The sequence below is a fragment of the Talpa occidentalis genome, unplaced genomic scaffold, assembly GCF_014898055.3.
Source record: "Talpa occidentalis isolate TD23 unplaced genomic scaffold, MPIMG_talOcc4v2.1 talOcc4.4, whole genome shotgun sequence".
In the NCBI taxonomy this organism is placed as follows: Eukaryota; Metazoa; Chordata; class Mammalia; order Eulipotyphla; family Talpidae; genus Talpa; species Talpa occidentalis.
The window spans coordinates 148,431,061-148,451,021 of record NW_023604295.1 but is presented as its reverse complement, the minus strand read 5'-3'; the positions used below and the strand labels follow the sequence as shown (position 1 = coordinate 148,451,021).

At 68.6% G+C, this 19,961-nt stretch overlaps 1 protein-coding gene across 1 annotated transcript in view; it reads right to left on the bottom strand.

Annotated features, from left to right (window-relative positions):
* ARHGEF10 (Rho guanine nucleotide exchange factor 10) overlaps positions 1-15,552 on the bottom strand; it is a 33,685-nt gene extending 18,133 nt beyond the window's left edge. The window contains 11 exon segments of the mRNA XM_037526743.1: positions 45-151; positions 645-759; positions 2,224-2,340; positions 3,293-3,456; positions 6,385-6,441; positions 7,195-7,271; positions 7,527-7,590; positions 7,871-8,158; positions 8,549-8,692; positions 9,306-9,378; positions 15,526-15,552. Coding sequence (XP_037382640.1) covers positions 45-151; positions 645-759; positions 2,224-2,340; positions 3,293-3,456; positions 6,385-6,441; positions 7,195-7,271; positions 7,527-7,590; positions 7,871-8,158; positions 8,549-8,692; positions 9,306-9,339 — 1,167 coding nt within the window. The 5' untranslated portion in view covers positions 9,340-9,378; positions 15,526-15,552.
* Between the last annotated feature and the right edge of the window lie 4,409 nt (positions 15,553-19,961).

The following is a 19,961-nucleotide window of genomic DNA, read 5'->3' as shown; positions in this document are numbered from 1 at the left end:
ACCCCAGCGCCGGCCCACCGGGCCCCCGGCCCACCAGCGCCCACCTGCTGCTGAGACAGCCCCTCGGGCATGGGGGTGAGGACGGCGTCCGCGTGCCTGCAGTCCACCTCAATGAACACGCTCGGCTCCTCCTCTGGGCAGGACCTGTGGTCTGGAGGCAGGTCAGGCCGGTGACCGCGCGCTCCCAGCCAGCGAGGACGGCCTGGAGACCTCACAGACGCGGACAGCCCCAGGCCGCGGACATCCCCCCACATCTGAAATGCCCAACATCTGAAGTGTAACCTCAGAAGGCAAAGGAGTCGGCACTAGAAACACATCTCAGCTCCTGCCCGCAGAGATCCAAGCGGGCCGGGGGCGAGCGGAGGGCGGGGGAGGGCACGCCTGGGGTGGGGACCGCCTGCGCTGCCTCCAGGGCCACAGTCCACCCTTACGGGTGATGCAACAGGACCAGGCCCTGCTCCCCCCGGAGGCGCCGGGCCCGCCCCACACAAAGGCTGTGCGTCGCCCCAGCTGGAGGCCGGAGCCCTTGAGGGCTGCGCGGGACGCCCTCGGGCGCCCAGAGGATGGTGTTCTCACGGGGAGGAGCCGCGCGAGCGCCCCAGTGGACACCCCACTGCCCAGCCCCGAGGGACGCCGGCACACACCTTGGGCGAGGAAGGACTTGGTGCGGATGAAGGAGCGGCCCCTCCGGACGGCGGCCCTGGTCCTCTGCAGCCCGTCCCTGGTGCCCTCCTTGGCGGCCTTGACCAGCCTCTGCACCTGCGGGGAGGGGCTGTGAGACGGGCCGGGGCCGCGCGGCTCCTGCGCTGTTTTAAAGGAAATGGGCTCACGCTCTGGCCGCATCACCCCTGCGCTCCAGAGCCCGTCTGTGCGGTCGGGGCGGCTGCCTGTGCCCTTCCTGAAGGCAGAAGGGGCCCCAATGGACAGAGGGGCCGGGGCCCAGGCCTGCCCGGGGAAGCTGCCTCGCACCACGCACACCACACGCCAAGCCACGGCTGGCCAGGGCAGGCCAGAGCCCACGGAGAGCGGGCTGCAGCCCCAGGCACCCAGGGAGGCGGCATGGCCGCTGCGGGGCCACGGCCGGCTCACTGGGCCCACGGGCTGGCCGGGCCTCCGCTGCCCACGCCGAGCCTTGCTCCACGCCTCCCAGACTCATGGTCCTCGCTCTCCAAGACCCAGCGTCCGCACTCGGGCCCTGGGCTCCCCAGCCAAGGCCTGCGGGGATGGCGCAGCCCACAGCGGTGCCAAGCCCATCCCCTCACACCCCGGGGCGCCTGGCCGGAGCCCCCTGCCCCTCACCCGGCCATAGGCGGTGGCCGTGGTGGGGCGGCCTGGCCTCACCTGCGTTCACCTGCGTTCCTGCACCTGCTCTTCCCCCCACCCCGCTGGGTTCCCGAGGCGTCCACGAGACCCTGGGGATGAGCACGGCCGCCGGGGCCCCACCCCGTCCCCCCCGTGGGCGGCCACCCCGTCCAGCAGGCCAGACCTACGGGCCCTCTCGTCCCGCCCCTGCCCCTGAGCCCAAACAACCCCAGCCGGGTCTGCCCTGGGCCCCCCAGACCTGCCCAAGCCCCACACTTAGCCGCAGACCCCTATGAGCAACTACCTTCCCGCACTCGCCAAATCACACTTTCTCAACCCAAACCCAGACTGGCCGGCCTAAGGAACGGTCACCTGGTGCGCTTCAGGGTCCCCTGAAGGGAAGATCAGAGATGGGGAACAGAGGGCCCTGGGGAAGCCTGTGGGGCGACGGGTCCTGAAAACCCCTACTAGAGCAAGGGGTCCCCGTGCCAGGGGCCACACGGCCTCCCCCTCTGGGCTTCCTGGCCCTGGGAACCAGAGCAGCTGCACGCTGGGCGAAGGGGCCTGCGGCTGCCTGGGGGCAGCGGCCCGTGAGGACCTGGAGCCGGGCGGCACAGAGACCCCCTGGGGTGGGGCCCTCAGCACCAAACACAGAGCAGCTGGGGCGGAGGCCAGACTGGGCGGGGCACTTGGCAGTGTCCTCCTTAACCCGCTGCTGACGGTGAGGCCTGCTCCCCACCTCCCACCTCCCACCTCCCACCGGCTCCTGAAAACCAGGCGAGCCCAGGAGCCCGGGGTCTCCCGCTCTGGCGCGGGAGTTGAGGCTGAGAGAGCCTCTAGCGCGCACTTAGGGCCGAGAGCACCGGCCCAGGCCCCCGCGGCCTGGCTCTAGCGGTTCCGGCGACCCGGCGGGGGCTCTACCTTCAGGTCGTGCTTGTGCCTTAGCTGCTGCAGCTCTACGGCCCCCACCGCGCCGGCCACCAGGCGTCTCATCCTCCGCTCATAGCGCTCCTTTAGGCGGGCGAGGTCGCGGGCCAGCTACGGCAGAGACACGGGTCACCGCCCGCCCTGCCTGCCGCCGCCGCCCCGGACACGCACTTGGCACCACTCGCCAGCCCCACGCCTGGGCTCAGCTGCTCCGCAGGCAGGACGTGGGTGGTGCGGGCCAGGGCTCCTAGCGGCCTCCTGCTGCGACGGGCGTGACCCACCCCGCCCAGGACACTGTGCCCGCCCGCGCTCCAGCCGGCGGCCCGCACCGGCCCTTCTCGGGTGCTGGAGGCGCGCACCCAGCCCCCTGCCCCGGCCGAGGCAGAGGCTGCGACCCACAGCGGCGCTCGGCACAGCCCGGCTCCTCACCCACGCTGGGGCGCAGGCCGCCATGCCTGCGCATCCCAGACACCCCCACGCCACTGGCCCCCCGGAGGCTGGTTGACAAGGCTGAGGGGCAGGCAGACGCCGGAGAGGCCCATCCTCCCAAGCCCTGGGCTCAGCGGCCAGACACCACAAGGCAGACCCAAGGAGCCCGGTGCATGTCACCTGTGTCAGGGCACACGTGTGGGTCGGGAAGGAGATGCCAAGGACAGGACCGGAGCGGCCAGAGCGGCGCCCCCTCCGAAGGCCAGCACCCCCAACAGAGCGGGCCGCCCCCCAGCAGGGGCGACCTCTGTAGAGTGTCAGTCGGAGTCACCTTTGGCCCCCACACCGTGCCGGCCCAAGAGCCCCAGACTCGTGCACATGTCCACACGTACACACACCCACCCGTGTGCACACCCACCCACGTGCCACATGTCCACACCCACATGCCTGTCCACACCCACATATGCATGTCCACACCCCCCAGGCTGCTGGTCAGTCGGCCCACTGTCCTGGGCTCACATTCTCTCTGCCCAGCAGACGGCACCTGCTTCCCCCCAAACCTGTCCCAAGGCTCAGAGGTTAAGGGAAGTTCTGAACTTGCAGAGCCACGGCCACTGCCGGGCTGGGCACCTACGTGCTTCTTGTGGCCGCTGCGCAGGAAGGTCCGGGGGGCGCCGCCCCTGCACTCGGGGTCGCTCTGCTCCTCGTAGCTCTCGAACTCGCTCGAGCTCCAGCCGCACTCGAGAGAGCTGTTCCCGCCCTCCTCTCCGTTCTCAACGTCGTCGTAGATCATCTCATCTGCAGGCACAAAGGCGAGGTGAGCCGGCCACGCGGGGCGCACGGGGCTACAGTGGGGGCTCTGCAGGGGGCCACCGCTGACCCCCCCCATCTGCCAGGGGCGCGGTGCAGGGACCCCCCCACCCCCACAGGGCAGCAGCCCCACCCAAGGGCACATGCACAGGGGAGAGGGAGACCACGGTGGGCGGCGGGGGCCATGGACTGTGACAGCCGCGCCCACCGGGCAGCGCCCACATAGGGAGGACGCAGAGGTGCCATCTCCAGCCGCTGTGAGTTTTGTTTCAGGGCTTAAGATGCCTTAAGGAAACAGACGACCTGCCACTTGGTGGCCGCGCCGCGCCTGCCCCAGACTGAGAAGCGGCCAGTGCTGGGCACTGAGGCCCTCACCTGGGGGTGTCTGCACCGCGTGGCCCGGCTGGGGCTCGCCACACCCCCGCAGAAGTGGCGGCCATAGGGGCAGCCGTAGAGGCGGGAGTGGAGGGCCAGCAGCTGTGTCCTCCCGGGCTGCGCTGTGGCAGCAGGACACAGAGAACCGACAGCCCTCCCTGCAGGCCACGAGCTGAGCTTCAGGCCTGGGCGACGCCAACAAGCGGGCGGGTGGGTGGGCAAGCAGCACATAAGGCGTCTCCAGGCCATCAAAGCAGGGCTTCCCCGAGCAGAGACTGGTCTCCAAGAACAAGAGGCCGGCACCGAAGGATGTGCAGGGGGGGCCTGGGGAGGATTCCCAGGCCGCCGCAGACTGGGTGCTGGCCGAGCATCCGAGGAGACTGAGCTCTCCAGGCAGAGCCCACAGCTGGCGGCCCCAGCACTCGGTGGGAGTGTGGCACGGCAGGGTTTGGAAGGCCAGTCCAGGCTGGTACCCCAGGGCTCCGCCCCCTGCCCAGGAGGGGTTGCCTCTCCTGGTCCTGTGCCAGGCTGGGACCTGAGCGCAGGCGCTGGGGGCACTGGGGGGCCATAAGCGAAGGCTGTGTGGGCAGGGCCCCCCGAGTTCACACCCAGACATGTGCTTCCAAGTCGCCTCACAAAAACTGGCCATAGAGCCTCCCCTGGTGGCGAGGTGGTTGAGCACCGCGCTGTGAAGCTGCCCGCAGCCGGCCGGCGAGCGTCGCACATGGCACACAGACCTCTCCTGCCGCCCGCTGCTCCCCTCAGCAGTGTACCTCGGTCCTTCTGCCTGTTCTGTTCCCCGCTCTGGCTCCGGTGAATCCTCTCACCCTCCCACGCCTCTGGCCTGTATCCCGGTTCTTGTATAAATGACTAAATAAATCTTTTTTTAAAAAAAACTGGCCGCAGTCTCACCATCCACCACTCACCACAACTGAGGGCGTTTACCAACGGGCACCAGATCCCCGGCGTGGAAACTGGTGGGCCGCAGGCATGTGCAGCAAACTCAAAGGGCCTCTCCCACGCCTTGCTCTTACCCTCACCTCCGCCCTGCAGCTCCCGCGTCTCAGGGCTTCCTCCTGTGGGCTTGGCCCAACATCGCAGTGCCTTGTTGGTTTAAACCCCACAGTCGAGGGCAATGCTTCCTTATTCAAACTGCAAGTTTCCAATTTTCTTCCCATCTTCATTCTTGGCCAGGAGTAAGGAAGTAGTTTTTTTTTCTATTTTCAAGTGTACTGATTTTTATTGACTTTGTTGGTCTTTCCTCAGGGAATGGGTCCTGAGGACCAGTGACACTTGTCTCCCTTGAGGTTCAACACAGAGCCAGCACCCAGGAACAGCCCCTGTAGGGGAGACGAGCTCACCGGGGCCAGGTTGGGCGGGGGGGTCGCCTGATGCCGTGATCTCCGTGCCCTGGCCCTGCACTGGCTGCACCCAGGCAGCTGGCAGAGAGGCCTGCCCGGCCTGGCTCCGTCTCACGCTGCTTTCCGTGTTTGAGGGGATGTTATCAGGGTCGTACAGGTTTGCAGCTGTGGGGTGGGCTGTCCTCACGGGGTCTCTGCGTTCAGTGATGTGTTCCAGCCCGTGTTGACGTTATGATCACACTGTAGTATTTCTGATGGAATTGACCTTCTATTTCTTTCCATCCACTCGCTCACAAATGCTCTCTCAGTAGGACAGGCCGGCTCTGTGGTCTTAGCCCGCCCGGAATTTCACTCACCTGGTTTACTCTGACTATAAGGACTGCTGCATTTGAACGACATTTCCTGTCATTTTTGGTATTCTTGGGCACGCTTCCTAACGTTACATTTTCTTGCTTTCTACCAGACAGGCTTCGGCCACCCTGTTTCTGTTCTCTTACTGGCTCTGCGTAAAATGCAGACCTGGCCCATCGCGTGAAACCATAGCCCCTCCCCGCGCCCTCCGGGGTGGGCATGGAGACTCCCAGTTCTTGGGCCTGGTGCTGCCCAATGTGTAGCTGTGGCCGCAAGGCCCCTGTCCACAGTCACCCGGAGATGAGCTGAGGCTGCATGCATCTTGCCCACGCTCGCTTCAGGCTGAGAGGTGGACCCGCACGCTGTCTTCCTGCTTCCTGTCAGGCCCGGTGGTCTCCTCCTTGGCGTAGAACAGGAAACCTCCCTGCGGGGTCTGAGTTTGGACCTGCCCATCTGCCTGATGCCACGTCTCCTGCAGAAGCTCCTGCTGCCCAGCCCCGGCCCCGGGCACCCTGGCTCCTGCAGGCAAGGGCGCTGCTGCCCGCCGGTCCCCCGTGGCTCCCACTGGTGTCCACCCAGAGTTTAAGTATTTACCTCCGGGGAGTCTGGTCCCCACGTCCCGTCCTCCATGTCCTCTGCTGGACCCACCCAGCACAAGCCTCATCCCACCTCCCACCGCGGCGCTGCTTTAGGGAAACAGACGATTCCCATGTCAAGGTGGTGGTGCACACACGCAAGCACACGCACACACACCAACCGCCAATGCCAGCGAGGGCCTCGGGCCATAACCTTGGGGAGAGGCTGCTGCAGGGCCCAGGCCAAACCAAACCTGGTTCGGAGTCTGAGTTCTCTCTTGGGACGTCGTCGTAGATGGCCTCCTCCGGACCTGGAGCATAAGGAAGGGACACTGGATGAGTCGGCCCGGACCTACCCGGGGCAGCCTGGGAGGTGCTGTCCACAGGGCAGCCCATCCAGGCCGCCGCCGCCTCCAGTCCCACGCTGGCTGCCCAGGCGCTCCCATGCAGGTGCGCAGAGGCCAGTGGGGCTCCAAGGGGCAGCTGGGCCGGTGCTGCGGGAAGGGAGAGGCCGCCACGTGACAGCCGGTCTCCGCCGGTGCGGCAAGAAACTCCGACTCCAGACCAAGCTGCTCAGATGCTGCCATTCCACGAGTCACACGTGCTTCCGCTCACGAAGGTGGGGGCTCTGCCCACAGCCCCAGGGGAGCGCAGCGCCCCAGCGCAGACACTCGGGAGCCTCACCCCACCTAAGCCCCACCAGCCAATGGCCTTGCCCCTGCAAGCGCCAGATGGCAGGCGCCCAGCAGCCAGAGAGGTGAGAGGAGCCGCTGCCAGGGCTGCCCGCAGCTTCCACCTGGGGAGCGGCCCCTGGTGGGGGGTGAGGCTGCCACTTCACAGGCCCGTCTGCTAGAGACGGCCCTCAGGGCCCGGGGGCACAGGCGCCGCCCGCCCATCCTCTGCATAGCCAGCCCTGCGGGAGGGATGCCACCCGAGCGGCAGCTCGCCGAGTGCACTGAGCCTGGCTCCCGCTCCATCGCATCCCAGCAGAGGCACGTTCCCAGCAGCATGGGGACAGGGCGGGGTGGGGTGGAGGCGAGGGGCCCCCGGGCAGGGCTACGCACCCTCCATCCAGGCGGTGTTGGCCGGGTCTGCGACCCAGCGGGCCAGGGCACTGTCCTCCAGGGCGGCCTGCTCTTCCCTGAAGGACAAGGTGCGGTCAGGATGAGCACCAGAGACATGGCTGGGGCCTCTTGCCTTCCCCTTGGCGGGTGTCTCCCAGCAGGAGGCCGAGCACCTGACCTCCGGGACCCGGCCCTGGCTCAGCCTCCACACCCGGGGGGCGGGGGGGTGGGGGCAGGGAGGCAGAGCCGGGGCTGGTCAGCAGAGCTGCCTGGGGCCCTGAGGGTGGGCAGCGCCGGGCTGAAGGCAGGGTGTGGGCAGGCCGAGCAGGTACCTGTTTGTCGGGACCTCGGAGCTTGGAGAGTGGCACGGGCTGATTTCTGCTGCCTCCTGCGCATCTGCGGGAGAGCAGAGGCCGGACTGTGTGTGCCTGGCGTGCAGGGACAACGCACCTCTCGCCGTCCCCTCTCAGCAAGGACAGGGCGCCCGAGGGTGAGCGTGGGCAGTGGGCAGACTCGGGCACTCGGGCTCCCTCCTCAGCGGGGAACAGGAGGGCAGGCCACGGCCCGTCAACGTGGACACACGCAGTAGGGATGTGGGGTCCCGACACACCCAGGCAGCCCCCACGCCCTGCCCCCCTGACCACAGTGTGTCCTTCCCGGCAGGGGGTGCGGCTACCTTCCTCGTCCAGGGAGGCGGTGCGGATGAGGACGGGGCTGGAGTAGGCGGGCAGCAGTGCGGGCAGGCCGGAGGGCACCGCGTAGCCGCAGGGCACAGGCACCGCGTAGCCGCTGGGCACTGGTGGGCTCCCGCTCTCCTCCTGGGCGTCCAGGTCCAGAGCTGCGGGCTGGTCTTCCTGGAAGGGCGTGATGTCGATGACAGAGTAGGGGTTCACTCTAGCGGGAGCCCCAAGTTTGGTGGGTTCCACAGGTGCCACCGGGTCTGTGCCTGCCTCATGTCCACCTGCTGGGGAGGAGAGGACACCACTGCAGACACAGGGCGTGGCTGGCCAGGGCCCTGGAGCCTGTGCTGGGTATGCGGCTTCGGGCATGGGGTTCAGCACATCCTCAGGGCAGGGGCTCCCCAAGACCAGCACCTCGGAAGCTCCAAAGTGGACGGCTCCTCGGGGACAGACCGGGCTTGGCCCAGCCGGCCCAGCGATTGGGGGTCAGAGAGGCCACCGCACCTGTGCAGATGTGTCTGGAGCCCTCCTGCCTGACTCACCTCAGAGACCCCCGCCTGAGGGGAATTCGTGTCTGGTGGCCCCGGGGGCCCTGACCAGGGCAGCACAGGCGCCCAGCGTGGCCAAGTCACCGGCCCTCCCCACACCCGCCCTGTGGGGACAGCGGGACTCACCAGCATCCCCTGTCCCGGGGCAGCCCGCGGCCGGCCTGTCTGCGTCCAGCCTGTCTGCCTCCGGAGCGCTGTGTCCACAGTCGGGGCCGAGCAGCGCCCCCGCCTTCTCCAGGCTGTGGCCGGCTCCCTGCTGCTGGGCAGGGTCTGGGTGGGGTCACGAAGTCAGCATCGAGGCACAGCCACGGCCACTGTGCCCCCCACCCCGTAGGGAGACCAATAGCTGCCCAGCCACCCAGCCTCAGCCTGGACCCTGTGGCGCGAGGCCCAGACCCCGGGCGCTGCCCCACAAGGTGAGCAAGACACACTGCCACCCTCCCCCCGCGCCCCGTCCAGGAGGGCAGGGCTGGCCAGGCCGAGGGGGTGTGGCCCTCAGCACCGTGGCACAACCCCACGCGGGGCAGGAGGGTGTGATGGCCGTGCAGCAGGGCCACTGGTCAGACCGCGGTGGACGGCCACAGGGGACACAGCGCGTGCCCACTGCTGTCCCAGGGAGAGTGATTGTGTCCACCAGGCTGCTCGCTCATGGCTGCCCCCCAGACTCAAAGCCACAGCCCCCAGGAAAGCGCCAGGGAGCAGGGGCTCTGGGCACTGGTCAGCATGTGGGGCCTGGGAGTGCCCCGGAGGGTGGGGGCGGCAGAGCCCCACTCCTGTGCTCACTCCAAGCCACCCACGTCCCCTGCAGTTTGGCAACTCGAGCGCCTGGACACGGGAAGAACAGCCCCAGCCCTGCCGGAAGGCCCCAGAGGCCCGGCCTCACCTGCCAGCGCAGCGGGCGGCTCCCGCGCGTCCATGGAGCATCCGGCGCCCCTCGGGCATAGGATTGGACGTACCTGCGGAGGAGACAGCGGTCACCATCAGGCCCCTGCACAGCAGCTGCCTTCAGGACCTGCGCCTGAGCCCAGGGGTGCTCCCCCTGGACAGGCGCCAGGGAGCGAGCAGCAAGCGGGCCTCGGGCCATGCCGCCAGGAGGGGCCCCGGCCAGGCCTGCACCAGACACAGCAGCGACCGCCCAGCCCCCACCCCCCGTGCAGCCATCGCCTCTCGCCAGCCCCAAGGGGAGACGGGACACGGCACAGAGTCTTCCCTGCCTCGGCCCGGGAGAGGGGACTGCCAGGCACAGGGCCAGGCCATGGGACGGGGCTCCGGGGTCGGCCAGGTCCCCGCGGCCAGATGCACTTCTGCTTTGCTGCGTTTCTCGCTTCCATACGAGCGGACAGGAGCCACATCTGACCACAAGCCGGTGCCAATAAGCCACGGCAGGCCCGTGTCCCGCTGCCCAAGTCCCCGCGAGCCAGCACCTGCCCTTCCGCCCAGGATGACCAGTCAGGGCGGCCCAGGGGCCGGCAGCATGCTGGGGCCTTCCCCCACACATGTGCTCGCACACGCGCGTGCACAGACACCACCCCGGGAGTCTCAGGCCCAGGACCCCCGATTGCCTGCTGCCAGCGCCACACGCACAGGAGCATGCACTCACCACACAGTGCACACACACGCTTACATGCAAGCGTGCTCACAGGCACGCACACCTGGGGGCCCGACCTGCTGCGCAGCAGCATGGTCCCCAGCACGGCCCGTGGGCGAGGCAGCCTCTGCCCACAGCGAGACCGAGCACAGACTCTGCCCGGGGCCGCACCTAGGGATGCAGACCCCGCTCACCCCGCAGCCCCCGCCTGATGGGGACACGGCAGGAGCAGGCCCACTGGGGACCGGGGCATACCCACTCTCTGGTTACACGCGCTCATGCCCAGCCCGCAAGGGGGGGGGCGGCGAGGTGGGCAGCAGAGCATCCACGCTCCCTGCCCTGACAGACGCGGCCACGAGGGTGGAGGGAGTGGCCCCAGGGCACCCCCACATGTCCCGTGTGCCACAGGGCACCACACCCCGCACACACCCATGCTCTCCTCACACACGCCCGGCACAGCGGGCCTCCTGCAGGCACGTGTTCTGGGCCAGCCTGCAGGAAGGCCAGGCTGGAGAGGGGCCGGCAAGACCCCAGCGCGCTGCACGGACGGGGCTGGGCTGATCTGCCATTCCCGAAAGAGGAAGCTGAATTGCCCAGCATGCTCGGCAGACCGCCAGCTTGGGCTGATCCCAGACTGAGGTGCCCGCCCCACCCCGCAGCAGCCAGGAGCCCCAGCTCCCGGGCCTGGCCCGCGGGCAGGAAGGAGAAGAGGTATCCGCAGGAAGCCAAGACAATCAGGGTCCTCAGTCTCCAGAGGAAACAGGGGAGAGCAAGCTATTTCTGGGCGTCCAGGGTAGCAGGAAGCAGCTGTGTACCCCCCCCACATCCCCCCACACACCCTCCTTGTGCCGGGGCCTGTCTGACGGCAGAGCCAGGTCCGGGACCGGCAAGGTGCATGGAGGGTGGCTCCAGGGAGGCACTGAGGCTCCCTGAAAATGGGGCCATTTTCAAGACCTGCTGGGGTGGGCCCTCCCCATACCCCAGGGCTCGGCCTGCACCCAGCACAGGGGCCCAGGAGAGTCCCCAGGAGAGTCTGCCCTCCCATGAGCAGCAGAACATCCGGGGCTGGCCTGGGCTGGGGGCCCACCCGGTGGCCGGGGCTCAGTGCCTGGGTCCTGGCTGTGACCCAAGGTTGTGGCCGCCCCTGGAGGGCTGTGAGCAGGGCTCCCCAGGGCCTCCTGCATCTCAGGCACCCCCCACACTCCCCACCAGCCTGGCCGGGAGGTCAGGTCACAGAAGGTGGGGGAATGAGGCTGCACCAGCCCCTCCAAGCCCGAGTACCAGGGACCCCAACACTAGGCCCAGCTGAGCAGGGTCTCCAGGGCCACCACAGGAGAGTTGGGGACAGGGCCACCTCCTCCCCCAGACCAGAGGTGCAGCATGAAGACCACGAGGGCTGCGCCTCAGGGCCTGCCTGTGGGGACACTTTGTCCATCTGGACACAAGGCCACGGCCAGCCTGGCGGGCGCGCCTGCAGCTCACAGGAGCAGAGAGAAGACCCACGTCCCGCAGCCTGGCCTCCGGGCGCCACCAGTCCAGCGGACAGAGCTGTGGGGTCTCCCCGACAGCAAGGGCTCGCCGGCCACCCTGCACAGCTCCCACACCCCTGGGAGCCCAGCCCACCTGCCCGGCCCACCTGCCCCTCACCTGAGGGGGGCAAGGACACACCACCCTCTGCTGGGGCCCCAGGCACCCCCCCCCAGCCTCACTGTCTGTCTGTCTCTGTATGTGGGCCCCCCCCCCGTCCCTGTCCCGTTCCTCCTGCCTCTCTCCAGGTATTCCTTTCCTATAGCTGGCAGGTACCTGGGGGTCCCCGGGGAAAGGGGTGGTCCCAGGTTCCCGGCGCCCAAGGGAGGGGGAGCTGGGGGAGACTGGGGGGCGGGGGATCAGGAGGGGCCTGGGGGCACCGTGCAGCAACCCAGGTGCAGCAGCCCGCGGCCTGGCGCGGGCACCAGGGGCTCGGGTGGGGAGGAGGCCCTCGAGGGCACAGACAGCGGGCCGTGCCCCGGGGCAGGCTTGGGGCCTGGGGCGCTTCATGGGAACCCCGCCCTTCCCTTCTCTGTGTCGCGCTCGAGTTGTAAGATGCTCCCTCCCAGCAGGGCGGTCGGACGTGCGGACGCAGAGCCCATTCAGAGCTGGCAGGTTTGGGGTCCTGGGGGCCCCTGCCCCGTTAACAGGCAGGAGGAAGCAAATGATAAAGCTCAGAGCAGAAACAAATGAAACAAACCTAAAAGCCCCTCAAGATGATGCGCCTCAAGAAGAGCTGGTTTTCTGAGTGACGGGTAAAGTGGCGCCTCTGGGTGGCGTCCCCATCCACGCCCCGGGGCCAGGGCCCAGCCTGAGGCCCTGCCCCCACCCCCCACGCTCCGCAGCCCTGAGGCTGGGTCCCAGGACCCCGGTGGCGCCTGAAGCGCATGTCCAGCTCTGCACCTGCCCGGCACACCCAGGGGGCCGAGAAAGCCCCGCCCCACCGCCTGCTCCACACAGCAGTCCTGTCTGGTGCCCGCACGCCCCCTGGGCACCCCGGGGCCCCACACCCCTCCCTTCCCCCTACCAGCATGTCCCAAGGGGCGGTTCCCCCCAGGGCCACGTCTCCAGCCAGACCTGCTGGTGCTGCTGCTGGCAGTGACCTGGGCCAGCAGATGGGTCGCCAGAGGCTCCCCTGCCAGCACCCCCCGGGCTCACTGCCCAGACAGTGCCACGTCCAGCCCGACGACGCGGTGCAGAGAGCCGCTCCACCGCCCACCCCTGCCCTCCGCCGTGCGCCTCAGACCCGGCATCGCACAGGCCGGCCGTCTCTGCTCAGATTTCAGATCCAGCTGAAAAGTGATCTTTCCCACCCCAGGGCGAGGCTCTTGGCTTCAGAGGGTGGGCAGGGGTGCGGGCAGGGCCCCGGGTGCGTGGGGGTGGCCTAGGCCAGGTCTCCACAGCGCAGCATGGACCAGGTCGGCACTGCCCATGGGCTGCCAGGCAGGCTCCTGGTGCTGCTCGAGAATCCACGCTCGCATGATCTCTCGCATGCCAGGGCTGGGGGTGGGGGTGCGTGAAGGGGGAGTGGGGGGCCAGGGAGCACAGCCCACACACGGCCCCTGTCCACCAGGCTGGCTGACGGTGCCCCTGCAAGACATGGCTGCGCCCCAGCAGCCTGGGGCTCCACAGCCTCTGAAATCTCTGGAATTCTCAGGCAGGGTCTGCATGGCACAGGGGATCCCATGGGGGGCAGCCCCACCGCCCTGGCTGCACAGCCCTTCCGCACTGGGGGAGTGGGGCTGGCGGCCAGCCCGCTGGCACAGACCCCTCCCGCATCGGCTGCAGCGGCCCCACTGCTCAGCCCCTCACGTCAGAGACCCCAACTCTCCCCTCAGAAGAAGGAGAGCTGGGGTGACACAGGCGGCTCCTCCCCAGCTCGGGCAGCCCCTCCACCCCCGCCCTGACCCTGCGCGGGGACCAGACTCAGAAGCCACGGGCAGCTCCGTCGTGGATTTCTCCTTTTGGTGTTTAGACCTCAAAGTGAATGTCCTCCGCGCTGTGACAAAATGACGTCCAGGGCACCCCGAAATGGCCTCCGGCCCTGTGCACTGGCAGCGCCCACCCCAAGAGCTCTGGGCACCCAGGGCACGACGCTGCCTCCGCAGGACGTCCACACTCCAGGAGGCTGCGGCCCCTCCTCGGAGACCACGCTGCCAGCGACCGGGGCAAGGCCACCACCGCAGTGCTGAGGAGGGCGCCCAGATGACAGGGCTGGTGAACCCCAAGCTGTCCCTGGCACCCACCTGCGGGACCTGTGCGTGGACACAGCCCTCGCCTGAAGCGAGGACATTAAGCAACGTTAAGTAAAAGGAAGCTGAGGAAGGCAGGCGCTGGCCGAGCGGGGACCCGCCCCCCAAGCCCGTGCCGGAGTGGCCGCAGCCGTGATCCCTGGCGGCTTTCACCGGCAAACAGTTTCCACCCTCAGAGGGCGGGTCCGGGAAGAGAAAAGCCTTGAACCTAAGATGGTTTCAGATCTCTTCTAAATCTTCTAAACGCTGCTCAGTACACACGAATCGCCAAGGCCCGGGGCACGGCCGGGGAGGCCAGGCCAGGCCAGGCCAGGCCGGAGCAGAGTTCACGGCAGACGGGAGGGCAGACGCCCGTCTGCAGGGCCCGGCCTCCGAGGGGGGGGGGGACGCCCCGGCCCGCCAGCCCCTGTCACTCAGGGGGCCGCCTCCTCCAGGCCTCCTGCTCCGAGGCACCCCAGCCCCACCCGCCCCTCAGCCCCCCGGCACCCTGGGAGCCCAGGGTCCCCCTGCCTGTCCTGGGCCGCGGTGCGCCCCGTCAGCTGGGGGCCCTCTCGGGCCTGGGGCTGCACACCTGGGCGGGGCAGGGCCCTGACTGCCTGCGCCCTGCCTTTCAGATGATTATTCACAGATGAGTCCGACCAAAGGACCGCATTTCTGCTGTGCTCTGAGTTCCGTGGGGCGCTTTCAAGCTTGCTCGGGCCGTGCCGCGCTCCCAGCCGAGCTCGGCCTCCCCCAGGAGGGCCGGGGGGCTCTTCCCCCGCCCCCCGCCCCCCGCTGCAGAGAAGCGCCCGCGGTCAACGCAGCACATGACACATTTGGTCAAATTAGAAAGTCACAATTAAGCTCAAGGGGTGGGCCGAGTCGGGGCGACCTGGCGCCTCGCGCCCCCAACCGTGTCCGCCGGGCAGTCGGGCCGCGGGCAGCCGGCTGGGCAGCAGGTCCCGCCCCGGCGGCCGGCGGGGGAGCCCGACGTCCTCCGGGAGCCGCCCTGGGCCGCGGCTCGGGACGCGCTCGCGGGCGGAACCACCTGGACCGCTCGCACCTGGCGGGCGCCGGCGGGGCGGGGCGGGGCGGGGCGGGGCGGGGCGGGGCGCGCGACGGGGCCCGCGGGTCCGGCCGTTACGGCGGCGAGGCCGGCCCTGGGGGCGGCGGGCGGCAGGTGCGGGCGACGGCGACGGGGCGCGCCCGCGGCGGGAGGCGCGTGTCCGCCGGGACCGCTGTCCTGTCCCCACCGCACCCCACCGCACCCCACCGGGCCGCACGCGACGCCCCGGCCGCCCCGGCACCCTGAGCGGGCGGCCGCCCGCCGCCCGCCGCCGAGGCTGGGGTCCCCTGCGGCCCCGGGAGGCCCGGGGTGCCGGCACGGCCGCTGTCCTCGGCCGGGCGCCCCGCGGAACCGGGGCCCGCCCGCCCGGCCGGCGCGCAGGGTCCCGGGGCGCGCAGCCCCGCAGCCCCCCGCCGCCCCGCGGCCCCCCTGCAGCCCCGCAGGACCCCCCGCAGCCCCGCAACCTCGCAGGACCCCCCGCAGCCCCGCAGCCCCCCGCAAGCCCGCAGCCCCGCAGCCCCCCGCAAGCCCGCAGCCGGGGCGGGGGTCCCCAGGGGCCGCCGGGCCGAAGCGCAACTTCTACGCGAAAGGAGAAAACTGCTCCCGCCCGCGCCCCCGGCCCCGCGCGCACCCGCCCCGCGCCCGGCCCGCGCTCACCCCGAGGCCGCCGGGACCGCCCCGGCGCGCTCACCCGAAGCCGCGGGGACCCCGACGCCGCCGGGACCCCGACGCCGCCCCGGCTCGCTCGTCCCGGGACGCGCCGGCCCCGCCCACGGGGAGGCGGCCCCGCCCCCGCGCCGCGATTGGCCGGCCCGGCCGCGGCGGGAGCCCATTGGCGGGCGCGCCTGCCTCTCCCCGGCCGCGCCCCGCCCCCGGCCGCGCCCCGCCCCGCGCCCGCGCATTCCTGCGGAGCCACGTGGCCGCCCGCCCCCCACCCGCGCCCCGCGCCCCGCGCCCCGCCCGCGCCCCGCCCGCCGGCCGCGCCCCCCGACCCGGCCCGGCCCCGGCGCGGAGTCCCGGGTGCGCGCCGTGCGGGGGGCTCTGGGACGGGCCCCGGCGCTGGCCCTTCCCTGCGGACCCCGAAACTGAGCTCCGGCGGCGGGGCACCTGGCCGACCACCCGCCGGCCCGGCCTTCCTCGGACTCGCCCCGCCCCGGCCGCCCGCGGGCGCAGCGGGGACCCTGCCCCGCGCGGGAGCTCCGGCCGCCGCGGGCTGCCCAAGCCCAAAACCCGGGCCGCGAAGCCCGCCGGCCCCGGCCTGCCCGGAGTGGACCTTGCTACGGGACGCGGGGCTCCTTCCTGGCCCAAACGCTTTTGCGCCGTGCTTGGCTCTGCCGGACGGCCCCGGGGAGCCCCACGCCTGCGGACGGCCCCGGGGGGGCCCCAGCCGAGTCCCAGGCAGGAACACAAGGGCCCTGGGTGCCCAGGCCGGCGGCACTCAGCGCGTGGACAGGCCTGCCCGGAGGCGCTGTCGGTCTTTCCTGGTCAGAGGGACTCATGTCAACGCAGCTAACAAGGGGCGCGGGTGGTGGGGCCTCCCCGTGGCCCGGAGTTAAGTCTCAGGCTGTCACCTGAGTCCCCTCCCCGGCCAGGGGGCGACCCACGCGGCCCAGCGGACTCTCCTGACCGCCCGCTGCTCCCTCCGCAGTGGGTCTCAGCGGATCCGCCTGCTCTGCTCCCCGCTCTGTCTCTGGGAGTCCTCTCACCCCCTGCACATATGGTCTGTACCCCAGTTCTTGTATGAATAAATATTTTTTTAAATAAAAACTAAATAAAAAGCTAAACAAATGAATGCTAATCCTACTGTTGGGGTGTTCATAGCTTCTCTTGGTAATGAAAAGTCGAAATGACAAAATATCTAAGTGAACCAACATATCAACACTGGGATTGTAGCAACATGAGCACACCCCCACAATCACAGAACGCAGTGTTTAAAGGTATTTTAAACAACTGTTGAGATAACGTATCCTAAAGAAAATGTCTTATGTCAACATATTCTCTGCGCAATTCAATTAATTTAGAAATCAACAAAGGTAACTTAAAAATATATATGTATAGAAAGAAAATTTTAAAATATATACTCATCAAAACTTATAGGTCAAAAGAGTAAATCATTCTTTGAAATTACATCATACTGAGAAGTGAAGGTTGATTTTTAAAAAGCAGGAAACGTGACTAAAGTGCTTGAAGAGAAATTTATGGTTTTAAATGCTATAATCAGAAAAGAAAATGGCTCAAGATGATCGGATCTGCTCCGGAGGAACTTAGAAATAGAATAGTTGACACCCCAGAAGTCACAGAGGGAGAAAATGTGGCAGAAGCTAACAGGGGAGGGGGAGCGCCCCACACAGATGACATACAAAGTGGGTCTGAGAAGACTCAGCCACTGGGAAGCTCTGGAACCTCTGGGGGGGGGGTGGGAGGAGGAAAGGGGAGGGAGGGGGGGAGGGCACGACCCCCTCTTCCTTCCTCCCCTCAGACACTGGGCAGCAGTCTCCCCGAATGTCCACATCTGACCTCTGCCCCAGGCCAGGGACTCAGAGCTCCAGGCAGAGCCTGACGGGGGTGGCCGGGCCAGGCCTGAGGTGGTGGGCACCTGGGTCGTGGGGTGGTGTGGGGCGTGCTCTGTGTCCCCCAGGGGAGGTGGAAGGGAGGCCTCTCCCCAGGGGCTCAGGGCAGAGCTGAAGGAGCCAGTCCTGCCACATCCAGGAGGGTGTCCTGGGGCTGGGGGTTTTGAGGTCTTGACTCTGGTGCAGTGAGGACCTCGCTGGCCACAAGATGTGGCCTAAGGTCTGTGTGGCAGGAGGGGTGCAGGCCCGGGGTGTGCCCTGCGGAGCCCCAGGGTAAAGGAGACCTGGCCAGCCTCTGCAGCCCGAGGGCAGGACGGCGCCAGTGCCTGGGGGTCGCCAGGCTGTGGGTGCAGAGTGGAGAGAATGCAGGAGCCCTGGCACCCAGGACACGTGCCCGATGGCAGATAGGACATTTCCCAGCAAGACAGAAACTCCAGTTTCTCGTGACCAGTTTTGTCAGAGATTCAAGGAAAAGAGAATTTCAATTGAGATAATGTCTTCCAGGGCAGAGAATTCTGTCTTTGCGGGCAGCTGAGGCCCGGTGAGGGGAGCCCCCCAGGCCTGCCCACAGAGTGGCCTTCTCTTCCTTGGCTCCTGCCCGGCACAGAGACAAGGAGGCAGGAAAACAGCTTAGTTGTTGCAAATGGGGGAACAAGAGCCCAGTGTGCCAGGAACAATGCCTCCCTCTGCAGCCCTCCCTGCCCTCCCTGCCCGTTCTGCTCCCCCGCTGCTGCCCAGGGCACTGCTGCCTTATCTCCCAGCACACCCCACAGGCTTATCTCCCCTCCCCCATCCGCCTCCCTCCTCTGCCCTCCCTGGCCGCCCCCAGCCAGTCCTGCACTTGACAACTGGTATTTGGGGCAAAAGAATTTGCTCTAGCTCTTCCATGAGGAGGGCGCCCCAGCCCCCCGGGGCGGCTGTGTGGGTGCTGGCGTGGAGTGAGGAGTGGCTGCAGAGTAGCCCCACCCTCTCCAGGGAGAGCCCCCAGAGTGGTGGGCAGGAGATCCAGTGTCCGCCAGCCTCCGCAGGCAAGGTCGTGCCCTGGAGGGCTGAGCCAGGGAGAGCAGGAGGCCGGGCTGGTGCGGGCCGAGCAGGGGAGGGGCCGCAGTCCTGGCCCTAGACCAGCCGAGTCCAGGCTGCACCCTGACCCCCTACCCACCCCAGGGCCCCGTGCGTGCTTGGGCATGGGCCCTGCCTTGCGGCTGACCAGCAGGCTGCAGGAAAGCCCAGCCGCGGGGTTGGAGCTCAGGGCAGCCCAGGAGGCCACAGCTGGCTGCGCATCCCGCCCACCTGCCCTCAGCGATTCTGCCTGGGGCTGTGGGTGTCTCGCAGTCCTGCTTCGCTTAGAACCCTAGGAAGACAAAGACCCGCTGAGATGCGCTCATAGCAGAGTGGACGGGGCAGCCGGGTGGCGGCGGGCGAGTGACCGCAGCGTGGGCCTCCAGCCCGGGGACTCGGCCCTGCAGCCTCTACGCCTCCGGCCCTCCACACCCGCGGGCGCTGGCCCCACGCTGCTCAGGAGGCTGTGCCTGACCTGTGAGCCCACCAGCCTGGCAGGTCTGTGCAGGGCCCAGGCCGCTGCCCCAGCTGCGCCCACTGACAGGCCTCTGCTGGCGAGGGGAGCCCAGGCCTCCGGTCTCTCCACCTCTCTGCCCAGCAATGTCTGCGTCCCCCTTCCACACATTTGGTCCTGACCCCAAGGGGACCCCAAGGTGGGGCTCTTGGGGTAAAGAGTCCATGCAGGGGGTGTCCCGCCCCCGGGGAGGACATGAGGGGGTCTGCGGGGGCTGGGGAGGCAGGGAGTGTCCAGGTGAGGCTTCCAGCCTCGCTCACGCAGAACCCTGGGAAGACTCGTCCCACTGGGAGAGAAAAATACCAGAAAAACGGCCGCAGTCCGGGAGCGGCGGGGCGGTCGGCAAGGTCCAGGCCTCAGCGTGTGAGAGCGCCGGCTCGGGGTCGGGCGTCGGCCCGGGGTGGGGCGCAGGCATGTGGTCGGGCTCCGGCACTCGCGACCCGCGAGGGTCCCCAGAGTGAGCACGTCCGGGGCGCGGGCCGCTAACAGGTCTCCGCGTCCTTCCCACTCGGGCCTCCAACCGCTCTGGCGTGGCTTTCCGGCCACTGGACCCTGCACGGGGAAGGTCAGCTGAAGACAGGCCTGGTCCTCAGCAGGGGAGGGGGTGGCAGGGGAGGCTCTGGAGGCGGGGCTGCGGGCTGCGGGGCTGGGTATGTGGGGCTGCCGGTTGCTGCGGGGCTGCGGGCTGTGGGGCTGCAAACTGCGGGCTGTGGGGCTGCGGGCTGCGGGCTGTAGGCTGTGGGCTGTAGGTTGTAGATTGCAGGCTGTGGGGCTGCGGGCTGTAGGCTGTGGGCTGTAGGTTGTAGATTGCGGGCTGTGGGACTGCGGGCTCTGTGCTGAGGGGCTGCGGACCGTAGGCTGTGGGCTGCGTGGCTGCCAGCTGCGTGCTGCCTGGGAGTGGGCTAGGTGAGCCAGGGCAGCCCGACCGCGTGCCTGTGCCCCACCCTGTGCCGGCACTCTCACGCGCTGAGGCCTGGATCTTCC